This window comes from Apostichopus japonicus, chromosome 21 (genome assembly GCF_037975245.1).
Source record: "Apostichopus japonicus isolate 1M-3 chromosome 21, ASM3797524v1, whole genome shotgun sequence".
Classification (NCBI taxonomy): domain Eukaryota; kingdom Metazoa; phylum Echinodermata; class Holothuroidea; order Aspidochirotida; family Stichopodidae; genus Apostichopus; species Apostichopus japonicus.
In genome coordinates, this window is record NC_092581.1 from 18,633,761 (window position 1) to 18,661,052 (window position 27,292).

At 38.3% G+C, this 27,292-nt stretch overlaps 3 protein-coding genes across 6 annotated transcripts; 1 reads left to right on the forward strand and 2 right to left on the reverse strand.

The window, feature by feature from the left end:
• Window positions 1-23: 23 nt before the first annotated feature.
• On the forward strand, window positions 24-14,033 carry LOC139962527 (cytoplasmic tRNA 2-thiolation protein 1-like). The gene is made up of 13 exons (XM_071962571.1): window positions 24-180; window positions 3,439-3,562; window positions 4,158-4,276; window positions 4,949-5,005; window positions 5,615-5,672; window positions 6,675-6,752; window positions 7,616-7,657; window positions 8,316-8,365; window positions 8,978-9,042; window positions 9,307-9,431; window positions 11,586-11,733; window positions 12,367-12,403; window positions 12,830-14,033. The coding sequence occupies exons 1-13, from the start codon at window positions 124-126 to the stop codon at window positions 12,908-12,910; spliced, it is 1,041 nt and encodes a 346-aa protein (XP_071818672.1). The 5' UTR covers window positions 24-123; the 3' UTR covers window positions 12,911-14,033.
• A 136-nt stretch (window positions 14,034-14,169) lies between these two features.
• Window positions 14,170-19,075, reverse strand: LOC139962528 (uncharacterized). Its single transcript, XM_071962572.1, has 5 exons — window positions 18,919-19,075; window positions 18,257-18,374; window positions 17,753-17,869; window positions 17,036-17,122; window positions 14,170-16,496 (listed from the first exon to the last, which is right to left on the reverse strand). The coding sequence occupies exons 1-5, from the start codon at window positions 19,015-19,017 to the stop codon at window positions 16,360-16,362; spliced, it is 558 nt and encodes a 185-aa protein (XP_071818673.1). The 5' UTR covers window positions 19,018-19,075; the 3' UTR covers window positions 14,170-16,359.
• Window positions 19,076-19,436: 361 nt separating this feature from the next.
• LOC139962529 (uncharacterized) lies at window positions 19,437-27,046 on the reverse strand. 4 transcript variants are annotated; one of them, XM_071962574.1, is made up of 8 exons: window positions 26,892-27,046; window positions 23,390-23,521; window positions 22,684-22,825; window positions 21,829-21,988; window positions 21,528-21,699; window positions 20,767-20,927; window positions 19,846-19,922; window positions 19,437-19,681 (listed from the first exon to the last, which is right to left on the reverse strand). In XM_071962574.1, the coding sequence occupies exons 2-8, from the start codon at window positions 23,477-23,479 to the stop codon at window positions 19,452-19,454; spliced, it is 1,032 nt and encodes a 343-aa protein (XP_071818675.1). In that variant the 5' UTR covers window positions 23,480-23,521; window positions 26,892-27,046; the 3' UTR covers window positions 19,437-19,451. The 4 variants fall into 4 exon arrangements, with proteins under 4 accessions (XP_071818675.1, XP_071818676.1, XP_071818674.1 ...); XM_071962575.1 differs by having other exon boundaries at window positions 26,817-26,962; XM_071962573.1 differs by lacking the exon at window positions 26,892-27,046 and adding an exon at window positions 26,723-26,885.
• Between the last annotated feature and the right edge of the window lie 246 nt (window positions 27,047-27,292).

Here is a 27,292-nt window from a genome sequence, read left to right on the forward strand (position 1 = left end):
ACATTGCACCATTAGTATTGCGCAACATATCGGCATTATTTAGAATAATTTGGGGGAAGCTAATGTTAGTGGTCGAAACGCAACCAATTTTATGAAATTCATCTCCCTCGACAAATACTCAGTATGCCGGTTGCTTGTAGAATGTGCGGCGGTCCTGCCGTTTTAAAGAGACCAAAGACGGTAAACCTTATCTGCGTTTTTATGTGAAATCCTTAAAAGTTTTACTAGCCTACAGTTTGTACGATCGCAATCGCGAAACCAGTCCTAAGGTTACACAAGTTACAGTGGACATATAGATATCGTTGTGGCTATTCGCACGAACGTAATCGTGCGAATAACATTGACTATTAGCACGCATGTAACTTGACCAATGGGCGCTCGTGGTTGATGTAACCAATGAACTGTCCTGATATGTGCTGGCCGGGAGGGATGAACAGGACATCGATGGACAATAACACAGCAGTGCATGACAATGGAACAGGAATTTGATAACTATGGGGATTTTCAGGGTTATGTTCAAAGGATATGGATACTTTTTCTATTTTTGTAATAAAGGATTCCAAAACCGTCGAAGCAGCAAACAAGCTACTAGATGAATTAAGTTCATCATATTCCTTATGCATTTTAAGAAAGTTTTGCAACAAATCTTTTCTGAAATATTCCAACAAAATCTTTAATTATTTCTCTGAATTTTCCCAGAATTGATCACATCTTTGATTTCTCTCATATTTTACAGATTTGGCTATTGATTTTGAAAAAGATAACCTTTTTTTTGAGAATCAGCAAATTTTCATCGACCAAAATCTTCAGGGGGGGCAAGTGGGGGGGGGGGCAAATCGACCGTGCACACCCAACACTGTGGTTGGGGCCATGGTTTACCTTCCCCGCCTACTAAGTGCTTTTCTAATCACTACATTCTAACATGCCTACTTATACCCACATACACGTTCGTGCGAATAGCAATCCTTATTGGCACGCTTTCGTGTGTAAAGTCACTGTCTATAAGCACGAGCATGTTCGTGCGAATATCGATGTTTATTGGTACGTCAACGTAACAATAACGGTTGTTATTGGCACGTGCACGTGCCAATAGACACGACCTATAGATATTGGCCTAGACTAGGTTAGTTTATAGCTTAGAAAAGAAGTAAATGTCTATCTACTGTAGGCTAGCATTTATATTGGCAGACCAAACCACCCTATTTAGTTCTTTGGACCAAACTTGTAAAAACGTAAGCAGTACGACAAAGCCCGTAGATCAGGAGATTTTGAACAATGGGACAAATTCAAAGAAACTAGACGAAAAATTGACCAGGACCTCCGGAAACTCCGCAGAACGTATATTAACGACATTTGTAGTACTCTAAAGACAAATAATACCAAACCCTTCTGGCGCTACGTAAAATCCATCCGTCGAGAAGTATTCGGTGTCAGCCCACTGCAATCCATGGGTCGATTGGTCTCTAATGCTAGAGAAAAAGCTGAAGCTCTGAACACTCAATTTTGCTCAGTGTTCACAAAAGAAGAGACACAAAACCTTCCTTATCTTGAAGAGAGTACCACACCAGACATGCCCGACATTATAGTTACCACCTCTGGGATTGAGAGACTTCTAAAAAATCTGGAAGTCCACAAAGCTACAGGCCCTGACAATATTCCAGCAAGGATTTTGAAGGAATGTTCTACTGCTATTGCTCCGATACTTCAAAAGCTCTTCCAGAAATCTCTGTCCACTGGTACAATTCCATGTGACTGGCGGAAGGCCAATGTCTCTCCTGTATTTAAAAAAGGTGACAGATCTGCTCCATCAAACTACCGCCCGGTCTCCCTTACAAGTATTATCTGTAAACAGCTTGAACATATCATTGTTAGTAATATGATGACTCATTTTGATAAATACTCCATACTTAGTGATAAACAACATGGGTTTCGTCGCGGGAGATCATGTGAAACGCAGTTAGCTGGACTTGTTGATGACTTAACTCAAATACTGGAAAATCGGGGTCATGTAGATCTCTGTATTATGGATTTTAGCAAAGCATTTGATGTAGTTCCTCACAGACGCCTCCTGATGAAACTTGAACATCTTGGCATCAGACACAATATCAACAGGTGGATTGAGGATTTTCTATCCAACAGAACTCAAAATGTTATTATTGACGGGGAGTCATCAACAAGTTCCCCTGTATTTTCCGGAGTCCCACAGGGAACAGTTTTGGGTCCCCTGCTGTTCCTAGTCTACATAAACAACCTGCCCGACTGTGTCGCTTCTGATGTAAGAATGTTTGCAGATGACTTAATTCTGTACCGGCAAATAAATTCCCATAATGATTGTGTCAATCTTCAAAAAGACATAAATTCACTCTGTAACTGGGAGACAGCATGGCAGATGAGATTCAACAAATCAAAATGCTTCATTATGCGGATGACTCACAAGAAGAATATCCCAAATCATGCGTACTCAATGGGCGACTCCATCCTCCAAGAGGTTAAACACCATCCCTACCTTGGAGTCGAACTTTCAAATGATCTTACCTGGTCAAAACACATCAACCAGTCGGTAAACAGTGCCAATAAAATCCTTGGTCTTATCAAACGTAATTTTTGGAATTGTGCATCATCGGCAAGAGAAACAGCTTATAAAGCTCTTGTTAGACCCAAACTGGAATATGCCAGTGTAATCTGGGACCCTCATCAGAAAATCCACACAGAATCCTTGGAAAAAGTTCAACGGCGAGCTGCCAGGTTCGTCAAAAATGAGTATAGTCGCTTTAGTAGTGTCTCAGACATGTTAAAAGATCTCAACTGGGATACTCTTGAAAACAGAAGATTCAAAGCACGACTTGTTACCATATATAAAGAGACTCATGGCCTGATCCCAAGCAACATAAATAACCTTCTTGAAGACAAAGAAAAACCAACTACACGTCAATCTCACAGTCTGAATTATAAAATTCCTCAAGCTCAAAAGAACTGTTATAAATATTCACTTTATCCTCGCACCATTCCTCAGTGGAACGCACTCCCACCTGATCTAAAATCAGCACCAAACACCGCCTCCTTCAAGTTAATGCTGGGAAGTCAGCAGCACCATTAGCCAGCTTGGAGGACTGCACGTCAACAGCCACATCAGGGGCGATTTGTGCAGTATTTCACCAAGACCAAGACCAACAATAGAACAGCCACAAAGATTTTTTTTATGATTAGTATAGCCAAGACGATTAGTATAGCTCAAGAATACAGGTTAGCCTAGTATTAGGAAGTATATGGCTATGATTTCCATTGACTAGGGCAAGTTGAAGGACAATGTAAAGCCCATCCAGTGTCTTTCCTTTCAATACAAATTAATTAATTAATTTTAACTGTAATGTAACTAAATAGAGACCCTACATTCGCCTGGCATTTTTTATCTTTTTTTTGTGTTTATTCTTATTTTAGGGTGATGCAGTCTGCAAGGACTGTTTCTTTTATGCCTTTGAGAATGAAGTCAACTACACAATAACCAATGGAAATCTATTCAAACGAGGAGACAGGGTGGCAGTAGGAGCCTCTGGTGGAAAAGGTGATATCTCAGAGTTAACGTCTTGTGATTGTCTCAGAGTGAAATAGTGAACAACTCATAGCAGAATAGTGGCTAGCTTAAAACTGAAATGATGATTATGTATCTATGTATGTATGTATGTATTTTAGATCCTCCTGCAAGCAGGAACTCAGAGAGAAGCCATCATTGGCTTATCAAAGCCGCAAGCTGACTGAAGTCAGTCTCTTAGTTTCATATTTAATGTCCATGATTATGAATTGTCAATTGTCAACAACTCTGTAACTGGACGACATACATTAATCTTGGAGTGATTTGAACTCGGGACCTTATGATTGAAAGGCACCGGCTTTAACCACTGAGCTAACGCTCCTTGAACTCATAATTACCACAGAATGAAATATGATTAAAACAGTCGTTACCTAAGAGAGAAGTGGTTAATTTAGAATGAAATATTAATTACCAAAGAATGAAGAAAAGTTACCTCAAGAGGAAGTGTTCATTACATCTGAGAGCACATAATGTAATTTGGCCTTAAATTACATTACAAGTAAAGCTGTCATGTTTAACAAGTGTGACAGAGGATTATGTTGCTAGTACTTGATTTTTACTTCCACAGATTCAACAGTCCTAGCTTACATACTGAAATTGCTTAACGAACGTCACGATTATGGCATAGAGCTCATCCTCCTCTCAGTTGATGAAGGAATCACTGGATACCGAGATGATTCTCTTGAGGTAAGTTTGTCCCTTTTGTTATCAGATAGTGAGATTCTAGAAACGTCTTAAACAACAGTGACAAACCACACTCCAGATTTGAAGATTCAGAATGGTTTGTGAAAGTGAAAATTTTTCTCTTACAGTAGAAATAGTAGCCCACTAGCCAAACACCAAAAAGTGATATGAAAAGGAAAGAATATAATATAATGCCAGAGTATTAGAAAGGGATATTGGCTGTTAGTTATTTATCTTATTGCATGAATGATATTTGTGATCAATGAATTGAGTTAAGTTCAATCAGGAGCATATTCAATGAGAAAGATGAATTGGGAGAAGGGGAGGGAGGGGAGGGGGGGTTGTGTACAACTTTAATCCTGGGTAAAGTGTGGCTATCTTACTGACATTGACGACATCTACTATTTAAGAAGAGTGTGCACATCTATTATCCCTCCCATCAGCATATTGTAATTTGCTACTGGTACTATACTGGGCCAATTAGCAAGACAAGTACTGTGGAACTAGGCCATACCATTTTAGCCACTCACTCACTCGTTTTAGTCCTAGTCTCCAATTTACATAAAGGTGAACTGTCAGCATTTTGCCTCAAAGTCAGCAGGCTTGTTCTTTTGAAAATGTTTTAGTGGTTGTTACTATGGGTAGTATTTATTTTTGCTCTTTTCCTTTTCAAAGACCGTGAAGAGAAACCAACATCAGTATGATCTCCCATTGAAGATTGTTTCTTATGAGGTAAGGAGAAACTGCAGTTGAAAACTGTATTCAAATTACGAAAGTACTGTTCATTCAAAATCTGGCTTGTTCGATAATCAAATAGATCAACCCATCTTCACAGTACCATGTTTTTCATTTTCCTGCCACTGAGATGATACAGGTGTAATGCAGTCTTCAGAATGATGGCCAAGAGATATGAGATGCATGCATTATATATTAAAACACTATTATTATTTGGCCTCTTGGTAAAGCTGAAATGGCTAGTAGCTTTCAGTTCATGTCAGACGACAACCCTCTGCCACTATTGAGGTTGCAGCATGATTGGGATTTATTGTTGCAATTACAAAAGTGGGAACAGGGTGGATTTCTCCTGGATTAAAATTGTACCTTACTTTGATGGGTCAGGCCTGGAACCCTCAAGTTCCTTTCAAATCATTGCTTCAAATGCCACCATCTTTATTTTCTGAGGACAGTACAGGCTTCAACTCATGTAGAGCTGTAAAACATTTAATAACCTTAGAATATCAATTCCTGTCTCACCATAATGTACTGTATGTCACCAAATAACAGCATATGTTGATTTTCTTCTATAAATCTTTCTTTAAATCACTCCTCTGTAATTTATAGGATCTCTATGGCTGGACTATGGATGCAATTGTCAAACAAATAGGTCTGAAAAATAACTGTAAGTACATTTGAAAATAATATGAAATAATATGAATGTGAATATGAAAATAATATGAAAATAAATTGAAAATAATATGAAAATGAAATGAATATGTGAAAATAAAAATAAATAATGAATATATGAAATAAAATGATATTTGAAAATAAGTATACTGGATATCCTGGTTATTCTGTTTCTCTTAATAAATCTGTCGTTTGTCAGGTATGTGCAATAGTGGCATTGTTTTTTCATTCCTTTTTTCGTATCTCAGTCTTTACCGAATAATTAATTTAAACCATCAATTCTTTCTATTGCATTTCTAATACCTAACTTCTTTTACCCTTCTTCCTCTTGTTGCTTTCACTCTTTATGATTCCACTTTTTTGCCCACAAGAGGCAATGTTCTGTACTATATGGGTTGCAGTGTTGAATACATCATGTGTATCAAATATATTACTCTGCCAGTCTTGGTCCATTCTTGAACAGTCTATGTTCCAGTTCTCTGCTTTGAATATGCAATTAATTGTAGGAAAGAGACTAATGACCAGGGCACTTGACTGAAGAGGGAAACTTAAAACAAGGAAATTAACATTAATTAGGTTACAGAAAACATGCTTCAGGAAACATAGTAGCTGAAATTAAATAGGTAGATTATCTGTATCCAGGAGAGGTCAGGAAATGTAATAATGTTCTGTGACACCTTTTACCATTATGACAGCAAAGAATGCTGGGAAGGAATGGTGCTATCCCCAGCTTTGAGTATTTTAAGCCTTCTGTGTGATGCAGAGCTTCTATCAAGTCGTACTAGCTTAAAAATCACATGAAAATTTTAGAATCGAGAAGTTTGATCCTTGCAGGATCTCAGATCAACTGAGGAGAAAATAGAAAAGGAATAAACATGGTAGATGGATATACAGTAAAAGTAAGAAACTTTTGCTTTGTTTTAATGAGAAAGGTAAGTTTTGGTATGTTACATTTACATTACATGAGAATCAGCTGATTCTTTGTTGTTACTTTCAGGTACATTTTGTGGAGTGTTTCGTAGACAGGCACTGGACAGGGGAGCCATGCTTCTCAAAGCAAATAAAATAGCCACAGGTGAGCTTTTGATCGTTATTGGTATTAAAACCCTGCATTTTGCTTTATAACATGTTTTCAGCCATTTCGTTTGTGTCAAAGAGACTTGTAGACATCCATGATTTAATATATATAATTATTTAATCTAGTTATAAGCAACAGACAAATTTGTAATCAAATGGTTTTGGTAATGAGAAGAGGTTATATCAGTAAATAGCATCTAAGTTTCTCTGATTTAATATGGACTGATGTTATAGTGTACAGTCGCCAAACACATTACTTTGTGAGAGATTATATTTTTACAAACTTCAGTTCCAGTACAAAAACATTTGTGGGTAAGTAGAGGGTGGTATTCCAGAATTACTAATTGAAACGTTCCATGTTTGTACATTAAAGACTCGCCCCAAACCGCGTGCCACGCTCTGAAAAACTTAACTTTCCGTTGCTTGCAAATGGCATTTTCTTCTTGTCGCTACAAAATGCAGACAGTAATGAAACGTGATACCTTGTTATCTTTTATCTGGACCTGAGATGTCCATCGCTGCTATGTACACTGTGCTGTGGGTATTGACCGTAGCTGTATGTATTGACTGTACACTAGTGTCTAATTACCGACGGTAGTAAGCTGTATGTGTATTTTCTGGGATCGATGGTGGTGTCTAACACTTCTGTTACACCTCATTCGAAACTAGGTCAGATTACCGGCATGAGACGTTTCTTTGTGCGCGAGTCTTCACACCCTTTAACAGGAGCAATAGTTTCAATATTATATCGTGTGAGATATATATTGATGCAAAACCACATTCCTGTACATACATATAACTGATTAATTTCCTCCCTTATGCATATTCATTACATAATATCTTTTGACCTGCTGTTTTCAGGTCACAATGCTGATGACATAGCTGAGACTGTTTTAATGAACGGTAAGTGTTAATTTCTTTTTCCACAAGCTGTTGAGATAACGTGACCTTACGGACCGACAGCTATGTTAATAATTGTTAAATTGCCATTGTTTTTTCTTTAAAAGTCACCTGTATTCCCCATTCCTTCCTCCTCCCCCCCCCCCACCTTCCAGTACCATATGAATGTGCACATCAAGCCAATTCTTCAAGGCAGTCTCTTCCCTTTTTAAGGAATCGTGATGCTTTACTTGACATAACATCATCACGATCAGATGGAATACAATCCACATGGTTATTAATGTATTATTGAGGCATTTGGGGTTTTTTTGCCGGGACTCTATTTAGGTGAAGTTTCTTAAGAATTATAAATATTTTTGAAAGTGCAGTCTGTATTCTTCTAAATTATTCCAAGACAATTAGGAGCATAAATTGGCATGTTGATTTCACTCAGAAGGAGGAATTCTCAGAATTGGACAGTAAATAGGTATGGTTGTCAAAATTTGATCAGAGATGACAGTGTGGTGTAAATGCTAGCATAATTTGGCAAAACTGTGTAACCACAGCCACATGGGATTTTATTATGATAATTGTTACATTAAATTTGTTTTCATTTTGTTATTACTTTTCTCTTCCAAATTGATTGTAACTTGTTTCAGTTATTTTTCTCTTATTTTCATAGTTCTTAGAGGAGATATTGCTAGGTTAAGAAGGTGTACCGCTATAACAACAGTGAGTGAAAATTTTGTGTCTTTTCCTCATGTACTTGAAATTATATGTTTTTAGTTTCCCAGATTCCTTTCCACATTTGTTACCTCATTCCATCATTTATTTTCAAGTTTTATCTTCCTTGCTACAACCATTTCATGTTTTGCTAACAATCTAAATTTGAAAGTACTTTCATGCAAGGTTACCATATTGTATCTGAAGAAAAGAGAACAAGTTGTCCCGCCCTGTTGGGAGAGGTCTTAGTTTAGGAGTCCTCCTTTTCCTTTGTAGGAAACAAATTCCTTTGAAGGGGGGGGGGTGGCCAATATTCAACTGAATAAAACTGCAATATATCTTGTGAGATTGTTACAGTGTTAGTATTGACAATTTTACATTTTGAATTGGAATAACTAGATGGCCAATCCCCCTTCTAGAACATATTTTACTTTGCTTTTATTACAACCTTTTGATGGACATTGCTTGATATTTTTTATTAAATCCAAACGGACGCTCATGTAAGATAAAAACAAGGATGTCATGTCCGTGAAATCCACCCGCATGGTAACCTTGCCAACCATGGCTCTTCAACAGCAAAATATTATGATGATAAAAATTATATTTTACCTTTGTTTACAGGGTGCTGAAGGAGGACTGCCACGCTGCAAACCTCTTAAATATACTTACGAGAAGGAGATTGTCATGTAAGTTACAATTTTACTTTACAATTATTCATTGATATTTTTGCCTCCAAAATTTGTACGTGCTAACCATTAGAAAATTTTTAACAAAAGAACTCACCTTGGAGGTTCTAACCCCTGCAAGTTATTACCAAATTTTTGAATGTTGCCTGTACTTCTGTGTTTGAAGTCATTTAATATTCACAGCAAGTACAAGTCAGAAGAGTTGATTAGGTTCTGACTTCATGAAACACCACAAAAATATGCCTTTCTTTGCTTTGTTTGCAGGTATGCATACTTTAAGAAGCTGGATTATTTTTCCACGGAGTGTATCTATTCACCAAATGCCTACAGAGGTCATGCCAGGACATACCTGAAGGATTTAGAGAGGATCAGGCCAAGTTCAATCATAGGTAAGGAAAGTAAAAAAAATAAAACCTAATCACATATCAGCACAAGATTCTTGTGTTTATGCTTCTGAAACTACAAAATTAAGGTCAAATTTAATAGTGATATAAATATAAGGTCAACTGTGACATCTTAATTATAGAATGCTAAAATTACAAAAGTTTCTGAAAGCTTTCTTACATGGTGTTACATGGAGCTCTTACACTGAAGTTGGGGCAAATAAATTTAAGTAAAAAATAAAGCTTCTCAATAAGAAAGAACAATCCTGAAGGTAGAAGTAAAAGAAATTTGACCATATTTTATATTTCTGACATATTTGGAGACAATTTAACTTCCTTCTATGAATTACTTCAAACAGGGGCGGGATTTGAGTTGTAAAAGTGGGGGGGCAAACCTGCCAGCAAGACTATCTAAGCGGAGCGCCACCATCGGTTGGCGCGGAGCGTACAAGAAATTTTTTGGCTTTACAAACCCTCCAGATGGCCGGAAACGGCACTTCCCGAGTGCTCTAAGCTGCATGTACCCGTCCTTGAAATATGGATCTCATGTCTACAATTTGTATCTAGATAGTTAATTATTGTTTTAGTAGAACATATGGTCAGATGGTGATGTACAACTTTTGTTATACGTCACTATCTAAGCGGAGCGCCATCATCGGTTGGCAAGGAGCGTCGAAATTTTCGATGAAAGGTACCCTTAGATCGGTTAAATTAACACCCATGTAGGCTTTAAATTGCATCTAAACAATTAATGAACGTGTTGAAATTTAGGGAGGACGGATAGAAGAACTTATATGGTGATGTACAACTGAAGCTTATACGTCACTATTTAGGCGGTGCACCACCATCAGTTGGCGCGGCACGTCGAAATTTAAGCAAAAAGGAAATCCTAGATCAGCAAAAATGACACCTCTGGTAACAATAAATCGCATCTAGACAGTTCTTTCCCCCTAAAATTATTAGTATATTGTGCATTTGGACCGATCAAGAATATATTCAGCACCCACTTCGAAATTCTCCCCACTTCTTGGAGCACTTGGCAAATATTGGGGCTGAACATACCTTACCCCCCCCCACTTTTTTCATGGGGGATAAGCCCCTCAAGTCAACCGGTTCCGTCGCCACCGAAGTCGAGGAGGGGTGATTTCGAGCAGTAAAGAAATTACATCGGCATTGCCATTGCATATTGTTGAATGACACGCCGTGTAGGGGGGGGGGGTGTGTCATGTGTCAGTATATTGAATTTAATTATTGATATACCCAATATGCAAATCTGGCCTTCGTAAATCGTTTCTCTGGATTTAGTTATTCAACGCATTCAGTAGAGCAGCAACGTTGAAAATCAATTCCTGAAGCTAGCACTGTAGCACATGCCGCGGATTCATCACATGCAGAATTGAATCGCTAGTGTGTTAGCTCCAGGATTCGTAACCTGTGCTGCGAACCATGTGCTAGCTCCAGCTCCAGTTATTCTGCATGCTACATGTTACGATCTTAAATACAAATTCGACTTAGATTCGAAACAAATAGGCCTATTTAATAGGGCTGTTGTGGGGGAATAATTTCGATTAGGGTTGTGCACATTTGTCTGCAAAAACGACAAAAAAGTGAACTAAGATTTGGGGAAAAGTGGGGGGGCAAATGCCCCCTCTTGCCCCCCCGTAATCCCGCCCATGACTTCAAATGTCACAGTTGTAACAAGTCACTGCCTTTGATGTTGAGTCATGACCAGTAATTTTCATGACTTGAGTCACCGACTCGATTCACTGTATCAACGCTTTGAGGAAATATTGCCAATTGCTTGAGTGATTTTATTTTGGAAGTTTATTTATATCATGAGTCATGATGCAGGTCAACATTATTCAAAGCCTAAAATGTTGTTGTTAGCATTTTGTAGTTAGCGTCTGTTAAAGACTTATCACATCATCCATTATAATCCTGAACTGCCCGGTAACCGTCTTCGGTATATACGTTTCCATCCTGCATCCTGTAAAGTGTGTAACTTTATTAAAGGAAAAGCCCAACCAGTTTATTGGGAGGCTTTGTCAAATATCTGTGAGCTGTCAGGGTTTTGAAAATATAATCTAAAGTAATCAATAGCCATTTTTATTTCATTACTGGTATTTTTACTGTGACTTTCTTGGTTCACTCTATCTGAAGATTTAATTCATTCTGGAGAAAGCCTATCAATCAAGAAAGATGTCAAGATGCCTGTCCAAGGTACCTGCACTCGCTGTGGTTACATCTCAAGCAATGCAATCTGCAAGGCCTGTACTCTACTAGAGGGATTAAACAAAGGACTGCCAAAGTGAGTACTCATGGTCATAGAAGACAGGGTTGGGTTAAGGTAGGGCTTGGTGGTTAGGGAAGGGCTTGGGGTTAGGGTAGCGCATGGTGGTTAGGGTAGGGCTTGGGGGTTAGGGTAAGGCTTGGAGGTTATGGTAGAGCTTGGGGGTTAGGGTAGGGCTTAGGAGTTAGTGTAGGGCTTTGGCATAGGGTAGGGCTTGGGGTTAGGATAGGGCTTAGGGTTAGGGGAGGGCTTAGTGTTAGGGTAGGGCATCGGGTGGAGGGTAGGTACTTGAGGTAAGGATTGAAGGTAGGGTGTTAACGGTAGGCTTTAGGGTAGGGCTTGAAGGTGGGACTTGAGGGTAGAGTTTGGGGGTAGATTATTAGGGTGAAGGTAGGGATTGAAGTTAAGGGTTGAGGTCAGGGGTTTAGGGTACGTTTAAAGGGAATTAGAAGGGGAAAGAGGAGAGTGAGAGAAGGAAGGGATAAAGCAGGAAAGTGCGAGGGGTGTCAATTGTCATAAAACTGTTTGAATATTGTTTCAGGGTGATGTTTTCATTGATAACTTCATATATTGCTCTGATACATACAAAAGATTTGATAATATTTTGTATATTGAATATCTATCATCAATATTTGCATTTTTTTTGTTCAGATTGGCTATTGGGAAATCAAACAAAAGTAGGAGACTGGTAAGTCATGAATATTTATAGAAAATAGGAAATGTAGGAATTTCAAAATTAAACATAAACATTTTTGCATTAGTCAAATTTTGACATATTATGGCAATCATTCAAGGATGAATATATTAAATACAAAGGGCAAACACTTATACAGCAATTAATTTGAATCTGCATTCTATTCTGTTTTTTGGGGGGTGGGGGGCAGGGGAGGAGAGGGTGGTGTGGTGTGGGGAATGAGTGGTTAATGGGGAAGCACATATCAGTTGAATATATAACATCAGGTCAACTTACTTTTACACATTCTCTTTCACAGGCTCTGTAGTGGATAAGCAGTTTGCTAACAGTTTTGTTTTATTTTGAATATATAAGATGGTAGATAAGTTGGATATGGCAGAGAGAAGATTATGATTGTTGTGGTTATTATTGCTGTTTCAGCTTGATGCAGCCTCACAGTCATCAGACAGCACCAATGAGAATACTCCACCAAAGGAAAAGAAGAAAGATGTGACGTTTTGACAGCTTTAGGTGAAGATTAGCAGAGGACCCTACACTTTAACGTAAGGGCATTGATGAAGAGAAAATAGTACCAACAGATCTTGAAGTCAAGGAAGATGTTTGAAGGGTGGAGAGGTCAGATGAGAGGTATATTTATCGGATGGAAGAGAAAATACGACTGAACAAGTTGGAAAATCAGGTTTACAATGACAAAAATATGACCTCCAAAGATGTTACCTTGGCAGCTGTCAATTTTATTATTAGTTTTTATCTCAGGTGACCTTTTCTTTTTCCAGATTGGTGGGAGAGTCACATAGATGCAAGTTAACAAAGCTGTTCATCTGTTTTTCAGTGCATTTTTGTTCCAATTACCCGGTTAAATGATCTGTAGACGCAACACTACATAAGGTAATTTTGTTGAAGTGCTCGTAAACGCGTCCACTGCAATCATTACACCAACATGAATTGTAAGTGAATCTTGTTTATTTACTCTTCTGTATCCAACTATATGGACTTCGTATGGACTACACACATACTCCTTTAGACGTACTCGGGACGGTTCACTACAATGAACAAAGAAAGTAAATTCCTACATAAAAATCTGTACTAAGTCAGACATATCAGTAAACAACGAAGGCTAGATATTATCATTACCGATTGTAGCTACTCCTGACTTGCAAAACAGCAATCTACCTCTCTTGCTAAGGAATATTATCTGAATTCTTCTTTTACAGTATACTCTATAGTCATCAAATAGTAATGGAGCAAATCGCATTCCACCCATTGGCAGCGTACCTTTATCTGAACATACAAATGGTGGCGCTCTTCTAAATTACATTTCGCCACTACAGATCTATGACATGAACGAGGTCTGTAATGTTAAGATAGCACAGGGATGTCCAAAAGTGTTTGCTTATATCAGAGGATTGAAAGTTGTCACCTTAACATCAGATCACCTTGTTTTGGATAGCAGGCTGGAGTTACATGTGAGCAATGTTCAAGACAAACATGTCAGGAATAATTTGTTCATGTTAGAACTACAAGGTTTTTAGAGGGACTTTAATCAGCAAAGGATGGTGGATGATAGCACAGGTATTAAGCTAGGGAAGGGTTATAGCTGAGGTGAAACATTTCTCACCCATTTCTTAATATCATGCTCTAAGTAATCCAGCATCATCTTGTTAAACATGCATGCCACAGGTATAGTATTATTTAACTTCTTGAACAGTGTAAAAGATCCAATTATGTTCAAAGAAAACAGAAGTTAAAGATAGACAGTACACATTTTCTTACAAAACATTTATTTCTCATAAAAGTACAAAAGACTTATGACTGTATGTATGAAAGACTGGTTTAATTTAATGTAATTAATAATTAATGAAATGAAAGACTCACATGTTTTCTTTTCTTATTTAATATTGCATAAATAAAATTTGATCTAGTAACAATACCAAATATCAGTCAAGTTGCAGGTTTTTCAGTTTCTGTATCTGGTTTCTTGTTCCTAATTAGAAAGAAGCTCGTTTTCTATCAAGGAAGATGTGACCAGATGCCTCATATTTCCGGACAGTCCCGATATTTCATGTACCGTCCCAGGAATGTTCCCCAATTTGTAAATAATTGCTCTGAATAATTTTCATGTTAAGCTGTTTGACCATCTGTTGGAACAAAAGCTGTGATTTTTCACAATTACATGTCCATTCATGACTCATTGATATGGGCAAACCAGATCATTCAATAATTTCAAAGCCTGTAATTAACATGGAAACATCTGATTACACTTAGTGAGAGATAATGAGACTTTTATTTACTGTCAAGTTTCTTGTATTGGATTTTTATCTTGGACAAAATAGTCATTTCTGGATGAGGTGCTCTGATCTTGGGTATTTGACCATCATCCTTGAAACACCCTCAAACTTCCACCCGTCCCATCAAACGTACAGTGTAGTAACTAACCGTTGATGTCAAAATGAGGGAGTCAACATCAGTAATCATGTCCCTGGATTTACTGCCAAAATATAAGATCTCCTTAATCTAGGACATCAAACCATCACATATATAATTTCATGAAGAGTCTTGTCAGAAACGAGAAAGCAGAATACGATAAGGAAGTACTCCAAGCAAACTAATGGGTTTGCCATTAGTACAAACAACTTGGTTAACAGTTAATATAGAGTTTTTTATAGAGATTCAATAATATTTGAGTTAGCACATGTAGCACCACTAGTTCTAATAATTCTAAAAAAACTGGTATAATTAAAGTTTCATAGGGATATAAATATATATTTAAAGAAAGCATCTATACTTGGATCTATGAATGTGTCCATATTAGCAATAGCTGCCGGGCCTCAAAAGTAATGAAACTAGTATTACATTAAATTTACATATAACATGCATATGTACATGTACACACATTGCATAAGCTATTTACCATAGAAGAAACACACAAGTTACTGTATAGTGTGTTTGTCTTCAGAGATGTCAACGTTTGTCCTAGTTACCTACCACATCTTGATGAAAAGATTCATTGGATCTCATTAATTGATCCGTAATTAACGGGGTTGAACCTCACTCTAGAGACTGCACTTACATTGATTCCTCCTAAAATTGCTTTGTACATTAGGTAGGTAGAACCTCACTGTGAACATTGCACATAAAATCAAGCCAGAAGTACTTCCAGGTTGAGCCTTATTCTGTCAACTTCTTAAACATTTACCAGCTGTAAAGTATCTCCTTGTAAGACCTTAAGCTTCAGTTAACAGGAGGTTTAATGTAGAGATACATTTATTAGAGTTAAGCACTGTGTTGTTACTCCCGTCATGCTGCATCTTACAGGCATCTCAACATGTAGACTTCTCTACATATTTGACAGTATCAGTATCACTAATCTGTGTTATATACCACCTCTTTTATTGCCTCAAAAGTGAAAAAAAATTGCCACAAAAAAATAAAATAACAAGTCAGCCTTAATTTACAACACTGATTTGAACACTGTTTCCTCAAGCAACATTGATGGAGAAATTCAGTCTAGTTTCTATGACTTCTCCATTTACCGAATGCATCAGAAATAGCTACTAGAATTCAGTTCTACTTCTAGAATTCTACTAGAAATCCTACTACTAGAATTCAGAGCATCAAGCAATATTGCTGGAGAGTTCAATTTTACTTCAATGACTTTAATTCTCATGATGCTTCAGAAATGACTGCTGTAGTCAAGTTCCTTCTTCGATCTTCTCAAACTACAATTTGGTTGAGACTGAGGCTCACTAAGCCTCAAACAAAAATTGTTGAGGAAGTTCAGTCTCATTTCAAAAACCACTCTCTATTAACCTGAATGCATCAGACATTACTACCATATTCAAGTTCCTTATCGGATCTTCTCAAACTACAAGTCTGTTAATGTTGAACCTCTCAAATAGCTGACGTTAGAAAGATCTTTCCTGGTTCTGATACTTCTCGCATTCACCGTTTCAAGCTACTGTTGGAGGGAGGTTAAGCCGCACTGTTGGGTACATCTGAGTTGCCTGAAGCAGGGTTGAACCACTGATTTGAATCATGAGTGTATTTTCTTTGGCTTCCAGAATCACTGGTCTGGAAACAGTTACCCCTGTTTTCATGTAAGAAAAACAAAAAGATCTTATGCTGGTTTCTTTAATAATCTCAGACAGTATGAAGAACTCAAATGTTACTTCTATGCAATGATAAAGGAGACGTGTTTTTTTTTCTCTTTGATAGCATATCTTTCTCTTTGATAGCAATAATCTACAAATGCCATTCACCACTGCACCTGAATTTGGATTTTGAAATGGTTGGCAGGTGGGGGTGGGGTTACAAATGGTGGGGAAAGGTTGTTATGGTTGCAAATACTACTAAATAACACAAGGAGAAAAACAGATATATTGTGATGTCATCAAACATGGAGAAAAATATGTACCCACCCATAATATTAGCACTGGCTCTCTGGCCATTCCCACCAACCATTGGGTGAGTGGATATCCCCTTCACAACCATGACCATTAGTACTTCACTAAGTATTTTACCTCCCTTCCCCCCCCCCCTCCTCCCCAACCCCCTACTTAAACCTTGGATATCAGCACTTGTTATTTGTATTTCATATTTGGTCAATATATTTGTAAGCATACTTACACACAGGGAGACCAGCTCTGAAAGTGATGGTATTCTTTCCTATGACACCAATGGAGCCTTTTAATACCAAGAACAGTTTATCATCATCTAGAGAGGAGAAACAATTACATGAATGCAATCATGCAATTAAAGGGTGTGGAGACTCGCGCACAATGAAACGTCTCATGCCGGTAATCTAACCTAGTTTTGAACGAGATGTAACAGAAGTGTTAGACACCACCATCGATCCCAGAAAATACAAACAAAGCTTGCTACCGTCGGTAATTAGACACTAGTGTACAGTCAATACATGCAGCTACGGTCAATACCCACAACACAGTGTACATGGCAGCGATGGACATCTCAGGTCCAGATAAAAGATAACAAGGTATCATGTTTCATTACTGTCTGCATTTTGTAGCGACAAGAAAAAAACTTCACTTGCAAGCAACGGAAAGTTAACTTTTTTCAGAGAGCGGCACGCTGTTTGGGGTGAGTTATTCCTTAAACATCCCTCAAGTCATAAATTTGCAAATTTTGGCGGAAATTGTTCATATTAAAATATATATGAAACTTTACAAACATCCATTTGATATAAGCTGAAAACATTAAATTATTTCATTTTTCCTTCACAATACTTGAAATCTGATTAAAGCTATGTCATGATAAGAATTGAAAATTAGAAATGTGACTTTAAGCTAAATAACTTTTAAGGACAACAGAGAAATATTAACTGACCTTCAATGAGTTGTTCAGCATCTTCCAGGGTCATACTCCAAACTGAATCATTTAATCTGGATTTTCCTCTCCTTTTATCCTTTGGTCTACCAGTGGTTCCTCCGATAGGTTTAGGTTCTGCAACAGGAATGTAGAAATCAATATAGAACTCCAAATAACTTGATAGTCATCTTTTAAGCATAGAAACTATAGGATTATTCAAACACCCTCCCTCCCCCTCCCCACCTAAACCCAAAATTCCAGCACCTACCCTCCCCACCTGACACCTATGAATTGTCTTAAAGAGATTTAACTCTTAGTCAAGAACATACATCAAACTTAGATTGTACAAATTAACCAAACAATCAACTTCAATAAAACTAACAAGGTCATATATGACTGTGTACATTAAAAGACTAGCTTGGTATTCAACAAAGGGAGTGAACATCCCCGACCCCCCCCCCTCTCTCGGATCCCTGTCTGGTTGTATAAGATAATGTATGACCAAAACTCTTACAAACTTACGGTAGACTATCATCCCATCTGGGCATTGCTTCGGGAGGGCTGCCAGGGCTAATTGATGATACATTGCTACAGGTGCATTGGAGGCAATACCACTTTCATGGATTTTCTTGATGAGAACCTGATAGTCGTGTGATCAATATAAATAAATATTGTTGACATATTTTACAATGATACAAAGTGACAATATCATAATCTTGAATAAACTATTGCAAACTCTCCCACTGCTAGAGCACTGTCTATACACTTTAAACTGGATGTAATACCTTCATATTGCCAGTGAATGAAAAAGAAAATAGTGGCACTATCCTTCATCCCTCTCCCCTCCCCTTGCCCTCCCATCTCCCCTACTCTTGCCCTCTCCTACCCTCTCCATTTTACATTATTTGCCTAATTTAAAGTTGTCATTAATATCGTTGACCGACGGATTTCAGTACAGCAAAGAAAATAGAAGTGCTTCTTTTATCAAAAAAAAAGTAGGGAAAAGTTGTTGTAGGCTCAGCCTGGGGAAGTATGGGATAAAGAATAATGTATTCTCATTTTCATAACAAACATAAAGCAAATTGAAACCTTCACATGGTTGGGGAGGGGGAGGGGGAAGGGGGACTGACCTACCTCTCGATACCACTGGTCACACCTTTAAGGAGACCCGACCAATACTGTACCTGTATTTGAACTCTGCTGTTGCTCTTGTCTGTCAATGTGACCTTCTCGAGTTGCGACATCTTTTTTCTCCATTTTTCATTCCAGTATCTCAACGACATGCTCACATCATCTTTGTACTAAATAATAATGAAAGTGGGCAATTTCGTAATTATTTTGTAAATGTGTCATGTCAACTGCCAAAGTGCAGAGATCTTTGTCTCTAAATGAACAGAAGTGTTTCATGGGATTTGCCATGATAGAAATTAAGTATGCCACCAAGAAAATATAAAGAAATATATATAATAAATATATTTATATATATATATACATAGAAAGTACCTTAGAAAAAGTTGTGGTTGAAATGAATACCAATTGCACGGATAAATTTCTGCTTTTTACATCAATTCTAGCACAGCGCCCACATCCCCCTACCTTCATCCCCTTGATCCCACTCATGCCCCCAGATAATAACATGCAATAAAGTGTCTTCACAAATCTGAAAGCAAATGGCCTGAATCTGACACCAGTTATTGATTTAGTTTTATTTTCCATCTCAGGTTAATTCCGTCTTTGCCTTGGGAAAGGCAAAAGTGGACTGGTTACCAACTTTGTGGGGCCAATATCCATTTAAAGTGAGTGCACATGCCACAAGCAAACACAAATTAAAATGAAATAAACTTGCCTTGCTTTTATCTGCTTCAATATCAGCGAACTTTATAACAACCGCTTGACAAGCTGTGATCGTTTGTATAGATACTGTAGCTCTCCTGCCTGTGAAAAACTCTGTCAAAACGGAAAAGAATGTCTATTATGATAATATCGTCTTTGTGTTACGTCTGGTAATATTGATGGGAAAAAGGTACAATGCCGCAGACCAATATATAACAGAACAATGAATGATTGTATGTATTGTTTATACCAAATGGTAGAATTCATTGAGAGGTTACCTTGTTCTCCAAACCATATCGGCCAGTAATTTGCATCCAGTTCTGTTACCACCTTCTTCTCATGAATCACAGAAACTCTGTAAAATTAATGCAGTGATTATAAAAGTGTATTCTGAATCAAGCTCTCTCGAGTACAATGTGCACCTTACGTGTGTGATATCTGTAGTAGCTAACTTATTCCTGATACTCTATTTCCAACGAGCATATTACTTACAGCCACTCTGAGAAACGTTTCCCTAAAGATTTTTCCCAGAATCCTGACAGACTTGAGCTTGGGGGTGAATGCCCTCTCCCTGGTAGGGTCTGTGGGGCCCTCTCCCCTCCCCATGGTGGTCTCTGTGGCGAGGCCCAGTATTTCATTCTCTTCCTTAAAACTTCTTGATGTTGAGGAATAATAATTTTAAGGGTCAGTTTTGAGCACACTAACATAATTTTGGAAGCAAGAGTGATGACCTATCAATCTTACTGTAAGTTCAGTCATTTTTCGTAAATATTTCCCGAATTTCCTTGGCATGTTGCAGTCACATGGGTATAACCCTATGGCTGGATGCACTGGGCCTACGTCTTTATGCATCGCTGAATTATACCCCTGTTTGCACATTATCCTGTGATCAATGCACAGTGGACCTTTGAGTAACCCCTAATTAATGGCAGAAGTTCAGTGACTATGACAGATGGTGCATGACAAACAGCGATGCCACCTTAAGTGATGTCACCTTAACTTTAACACTAATGACCCATATTAATGAGCAATAAACGATACCTCTTCTTTAAAAGTTCAATTTTCAACTAAATGGCAGTGTCTTCATAGCCTTGTAAAATCATCGTTCTTTCTCACCAAAGAATTAAACCTCCAGAGATGTTTGAGTTTAATCTGAATCGCAACAAATGAAATGCATGACCGTGTGTGAGTTCACTTACATTCCTTTGGTTATGACAGTAATCTCGTCGAGACCTTCCGTCTCGTGACACAAGAAAGTCTTTGGTGGAACCAGCGTTACTGGTCCTACTTCACTGTCAGGGGAGACTGCATCTAACAAATACTTCATAGCACCCTCATGCCACTTTGTAAACATTGGTATCTAAGAAAACAAAAGAAATAAAATAAAATAAAATGCATCTACCTTCTTGTGGTTATGGAACCCAGACCTCAATCAGTTTTAATAGTTTCCTCCTGTGGCGGACAACACCCATGTGAAAGTCAATGTTGCAAAAAGAATTGCAGGAATGAACTCCCTGCCCCCCCCCCTTCACCCTGTAGAGGCCCTATCATAAGGGTTAAAGCTGAATAAGATCTCTTTGTACAAGCCTATTCCAGTTTTTCTAGTGCCAGCATGACAGGAGTCAACAAAGAATATTGTAGTCCATTAGTTGTGAGAATTATTATGATAATTCCTGCAATGATCAATCATAACATATATATGATGTTATCACTTCCAAGTGTATGGTGCGCCATGGGCATGTAGGGCCATTGCCTTGAAAGCAAAGCGAAGAATCATTGATGTTTCCTGAAAAGCTTGCTAACTAATTTGGTGGCCAACAAATGTTAGGGGAGGAAGGGTGGCCGGTGGGGAGGGGGGGTGGGGGGAGGTCTGAGGCAAAGATAACTGTTGGTAGTTATATAAAGTCATTACTGGGAGAAATAAATATCAACATAAAACTCAAAATGTAACATGCTTTACCTTTCTCAGATCTATTTTTGCAATTTTTGCTAAATTTGTTGCTTGATGTACAGATCCATTGGTGTCAAAGTATTTGCGTCTCACAAAATAATCTTCTAACCCGACGGAAACGACCCTCTCCTCACCCATGGCCTGCCTGAGCTTGTCATTTTTCACGAGTAATAAGCGGGTCCTACAAACAAAAACAAATATTTGATCATAAATTTTTTTATGTCAGATTAAGAAAGTTAGTTAAAGTTTGTTATTTTTTGTCCAATGTAACTGCTTATTTATTGCATTATGGAAGAAAATCAAAACGTACCCCTCGAGGGCCTGAACTGAAGCTGTGCATGGGATGAAAAAGAGTGTGGAGAGTTCCCCAAAGAAATCTCCGGGAAGTAAATTAGCGATGATGTCACCGTGTGAAGATAAGACCTGTGCTTCTCCTTCGATGATGATATAGATGCCTTTAGACCTTGCACCTGCAAGACGAGGACAAAAAAAAAAAATGGTTCTCAAGAAAAAATATTCCTCTTAAAGCTATAAAGTTCATTGTAGTTGGCCCAAACATTTCACAAGGCCAAAAACAGTTTCAAGGATTACGTACAAGAAGCACTCTCCTGGCTGTTTTCAGGGTTTTCAACTTATTCACAGAGGAGAATACTCCAAAGGATAGCAGTAAAATAATTGTTGAAGTTTGGCCACTAGTAACCATTCTTTGAATTTATAGTGTATTTTCATCCTCAACCCAAGCACAGTGTAACAATAGTGGTTTTGCACATTTGCAAAGCAACTTGGTGCCAAAATGAGGTCACTAAACCACAGAATATTGTGTCATAGTGTCCCACAATGTAAATGGGATCCATAGGCAACCAGTCAACAAAAGAAAGGTTTTCTTGTCCCTTTGACCTGAGATAAACAAGGAAATTTGGGAATCACAAGGAAATGAAAAGAAACTCCGGAAACCACCAAACTGAATGCAGGTCACAGTTGAGTACATTTAATCAACAAAAACAACAAAGGAAAAAAACATCCTACATAATGCAAAGAAATCTGTTGCTTTACAAACTTTTGAATTTGATATTGTCAAATAAAAAAGGGTTTCATAGAACAGCAGTTTGTGGGGACGGTGTGTCAAATTTCGATGACATGAATCATAGGCACAGATTTAATTTACCTTTAAGCAATACAAACTGGCTTTCAATGACTTCCACTCTTTCTACTGCCATAGCCATCTTTTGAACTGCATTTTCTGTGACAGCATTCGGTGGAAACGGCAGCTGATACATGCATTGACGCAGCATGGAGTAAACATGATCCTAGGAGCGTGAGTAGCAGAAGCGGGGGAAAAAAGAAGGCACAGAAAAGAGATATATTATATATATAGAGTGAAATAGAAATATATGTATAATATCAAGTACAGTATAGGAAATTTTAAAAATTCTGCATTTATTAGTTGATGCAAGAATTAACCACCTCGCAGCTAAAAGGGGAAACGTCATCGAACAAGTTAATCAGATGGTTAAAGGGTGTGAAGACTCCCGCAAAAAGGAACGTCCAATGCCGGTAACCTGACATAGTTTCGAAGTTTTAGATACCACCATCGATCCCAGAAAATACACACACAGCTTGCTACCATCGGTAATTAGACACTAGTGTACAGTCAGTACATACAGCTGCGGTCAATATTACCACAGCACAGTGTATAAACGATACAGCCATGGACATCCCATATTCATTACTGTCTGCATTTTGTAACGACACAAACAAAACGTCACTTGCTAACAACAGAAAGTTAACTTTTTCAGATGTCTGCTCGCAGTTTGGGGCGAGTCTTCACTGCCTTTAAACAAGTCTTATTGCACCTTCAGGAATAAGCTTACCTGTAAATAATGGTTTACTGACTTCGGTCTTCTAACCCCACTTTTTGACAAAGTGGATGAATTATAGGAAGAGGAAGGTGAATTTCCCATTGCCTTTTCTGTTATGTTAATAATGTCCTCTTGCTCTTGGCTCTGTAGAGGCGGGGAGAACGAAACATGGAGGAAATATTGGAAATATTAAGAACTGTATTGTGCTATATGAGCAGGCGCATAGCCAGGAATTTGCCAAGGGAGGGGCAAAACTGTAGATTCGGCATTGCAAACTATCTAAGCGTAGTGCCACCATGGTGGCGCGAAGCAGACAAGAAAATTTTGGCTGAAAATGCCTTCCAGATCACTGGAAATGGCACTTTCCAGGCCTTGTAAGTTGCATCTTAGCATTATCTCTTATGAAAATACTAGCGATATCATAAAAACATTAAAAAAAGATTTTTTTAAATTATGCTCAATGGGGGGCGACTGCCCCCTTTGCCCCCCCCCCCCCTTGGCTACGCGCCTGTGATAGAGAGGGATAAAGGCCTCTGTGGCATCACAAGCGATGAAACATATCAGAGGTTGCAGTTATTATTAGTCCTAGCCAGCTAAAAGTAAGAGATCTTTCCCTCAGGATTCGAGAAATTCATGGTTTTGCCATTTAAAATGGTTTTGCCAAATGGTTAAATTCCAAAATAAGGCTCTATAGATTGGATTAGCCACCTGATGTGAATTATAAATTCAAAGTGGAATGCACAAAAAGGGGCGATGTCTCCTCCCCCTTTCCTCCAAATTCTGACAATGTTCAGACTAGCATTCTGGCTAATTAGTTCATGATTACCATGATTGCAACCTTGGTTGCAAATGTGTAATTATTTACTACACAATGTCAATAAGAGATTATTTAGACCATCGAGACTTGATTTCCTGATTGGTAGATGACAAAGAGTGGTTATAAAAATTGGGGAAATTGTCTACATATATTAAAGGTGTATAGTCTGGAGTTCCTCAGGGAAGTGTAATTGGGCCACTACTCTACATCCTGTTAATTAATCACATGCCTGAAACTGTTCATTGTAACATTTAACTGTCTGATGATGCCAAGATTCCTTCTGCAATTACTAACCAGAATGACTACAATAGTGTCATGTTCATATAGTCATTGGTGTTATCCTTCCCCTTGTGGGAACAGTGGATGCAAATTATGAAAAATTCTTTGCCCATCACTTCCCAGGCAGTGCAGTACTTAAGCTTTCCTTGAGTGTATCACAGCAAAGTTTGAAGCTAGGAGACAGTTTTCAAACTCCCTCCTCTATGGAGACCATTGTATAGTCGGATTTCCCATAGTAAGAAGAGTATAAGTAGAAGCTTGTAATTCCGACATAATATAATTGTAATGTAATAGAAGTCAACGGAAACACAGCACACAAACATGTAAAGTAACAGTAGTAAAGTAAACGTTATTCCTCATTGCCAAGTTGTCGTGTTCGCTTAGACCAGGGTTGTCCAACCTACGGCCCGCGGGCCACAGTCTGGCCCGCCGCAGGGTTGCGTCCAGCCCGCCAGAGATGCTCTACGGTGCGAAATTTTAGTGAGCAGATTTATTGATAACAATTTGAAGCTATATAATCAATCATTCGCACCTTCTGGGTCCAAAAAACTGCATACAGGTCAGTTTGTGTGACACTATCTTAGCGGAGGGGGGGGGCGGCTGAACTTTATTCATCTGTTTTATCAGGAAGGAAAATAAATCAGTGCGCTCCGCGCGCAGTGCTCACATTTTGTTGCCTTGGGCTTCGGGCAAAAAAATCGAAAAATCGAGCGTAGGGTTCATGCGGCCCCTCCTTCATCATAATCATTCCATGTGGCCCTCCTCGGCAAAAGGTTGGACAACCCTGGCTTAGACAGTCATACATTAAAGCAGTGTAGTGACATGCATATATGGTATAATAATTATATGTGGTGGATATCACAAATAGCCTTAGAAATGACCTACAAAGTCTCCACGAGTGGACAAAAGTTTTGGCAAATGTTTTTCAATGCATATAAATACAAAGTTATGCATCTAGGGAGAAATAACCTGCAGCCCTGGATTACCATATGGATAATACCATTCTTGAGGCAGTTTCTGAGGAAAAGGATCTGGGAGTCGTGGTTGATGATAACTTAAAAGTTTGTTATTCATGCTGAGAAGCAAGTCAATAAAGCAAACAAGACCCTTGGCCTTATCCATAGGTCCTTTAATTGTTACGATTTTGCAAGAGTCACTAATTAAACTGTACAAGTGACTTGTGAGAACTCATCTTGATTACTGCAATGCTGTCGTCGACTCACAATTCGCGAAGCAGATGAATACGCTTGAAGCTGTTCAAAGGAGGGCCAACATACCTGTACCATGCATTAAAGGCCTAGACTATGATGAGAGACTGAGAATTAATTGTTAGCTTACCATATTTTGTTTATAGGTGAAGCAGGGGAGATATGATTGAAACCTATAAGTATACTTGTGAGATTTATGCCATTGCTGACCTCCCTTTTCTGTTGGATATATCTGTAACTCGTGGCCACTGCTTTCAACTAGTAGTTAATACCAAACTTAGTCTTAAGTTCTTCTCTTCTAGGGTGGTTAATGTGTGGAATTATCTCCCTGAGATAGTAGTCTCTGCACCGACTCTTATTATCTAAACACAAAAACAGACTTGATCATTGATGATCACTGGAAAGTTTACAGATTCTCCATCAATCCATTCCCAAAGGATTAGTTTGTATTGAGTTAGATAGCCTAGACTGAGGTTAGAGATGAGTCTTTATTTGATTGGTCAACAGGATCTCCGTATCAATACCAAAGAGGACGTATGTAAGTATAGGCCTAGACTATGTATGTAAATGCATTACGAGGCTTTAACCTAGGCCTTGCCCTGATGGCCAAGGCGTGAGGCCTTCTGCTTCTTAATCTATCTTAGGCCTAGGCTAGACTAAGTAAAGACTGAGTGTAGCCTAGGGAATTTGAAGTTTTGAAGGCCTAATGATTAAGAATTTAAGGTTATCTTGATACTTCTAAAGAAATTTCACCTTACTGAGAGCTTCAACACACAAACTCAAATAATTTTTATAAGTCACCAAACCCGGCCCGTCACTCCTTTAGGGCCTATACATTGAAGCTGTAACCATGCATCTATCCTACGTACGTTATTAATTGAGTGTACCATGGTCACCTGAACTGGTTCAAAGAAGCACGAACCTATCTCCAAACAGTCGTTTATTCGATTGCGAAAGTTAACATAAATATCTCAAAATTCTTATTAACCAGGTTTTCCCTTATCTTAGCTTAAGCTACTAAGTATATGAAGATGGGCCTACCTTGAAGTGGTGTTTTGCAAGCAAATAACCCAAAACGTATCCCAAAATCAGTTTTTGTTTACAGGTACAACATATTTTTGCAAGATTCTCTTACACTTTTGGCACACAAGCGAAAGCCTCAACCAAACCTCTCCGATTTAAATATTCACGAATCCAAACAAGTACTCACAATGAAAACCAAAGATCCGTGAAGCTTAGTATAAATACCGGCTCGTAGTCGTATTTGGAAATTAGATTACATGTACCAGACGGCCGTGCATTGCACTCAAGAAGGTCAGAGAAATGGGATGTACGTTGACAAAGTTCTATTGTTATGGTAATTAAAACCTGTGAAACAAATTTCAATTGACTATTCATGTGGAAAATAACAATAGCAGTAGTAGCAGTGAGTAAACAACGGTCGGTGCCAAAAGTCAAAATACGCCTTATACGCTACTTACGAATTCAAATACTGTACCGTATTAAAACGGTTGATCGATTTCGGGGGTAAAGCCGCTTATGCAGACACTATATTTGCAAGGGGTCGACCGAAGGCTTGAACACGGTTTATATTTAACTTCGTAAGTAAGT

What these genes read in the sequence shown, in the direction of transcription:
- LOC139962527 (XM_071962571.1), top strand. Translation starts at nt 124, where the DNA reads ATGCCGGTTGCTTGTAGAATGTGCGGCGGTCCTGCCGTTTTAAAGAGA. An exon ending in GGTGTACCGCTATAACAACA is followed by an intron (nt 8,366 to 8,977) that starts GTGAGTGAAAAT and finishes CTTTGTTTACAG; the next exon opens with GGTGCTGAAGGAGGACTGCC. An exon ending in TACGAGAAGGAGATTGTCAT is followed by an intron (nt 9,043 to 9,306) that starts GTAAGTTACAAT and finishes CTTTGTTTGCAG; the next exon opens with GTATGCATACTTTAAGAAGC.
- LOC139962528 (XM_071962572.1), bottom strand. Translation starts at nt 19,017, where the DNA reads ATGTCGTTGAGATACTGGAATGAAAAATGGAGAAAAAAGATGTCGCAA. An exon ending in TGCTGAACAACTCATTGAAG is followed by an intron (nt 17,123 to 17,752) that starts GTCAGTTAATAT and finishes TCTCCTCTCTAG; the next exon opens with ATGATGATAAACTGTTCTTG. An exon ending in CAGAGCTGGTCTCCCTGTGT is followed by an intron (nt 16,497 to 17,035) that starts GTAAGTATGCTT and finishes ACATGAAAACAG; the next exon opens with GGGTAACTGTTTCCAGACCA.
- LOC139962529 (XM_071962574.1), bottom strand. Translation starts at nt 23,479, where the DNA reads ATGGGAAATTCACCTTCCTCTTCCTATAATTCATCCACTTTGTCAAAA. An exon ending in CAGTAAACCATTATTTACAG is followed by an intron (nt 22,826 to 23,389) that starts GTAAGCTTATTC and finishes TCACGCTCCTAG; the next exon opens with GATCATGTTTACTCCATGCT. An exon ending in ACTGTCATAACCAAAGGAAT is followed by an intron (nt 19,923 to 20,766) that starts GTAAGTGAACTC and finishes TTAATTTTACAG; the next exon opens with AGTTTCTGTGATTCATGAGA.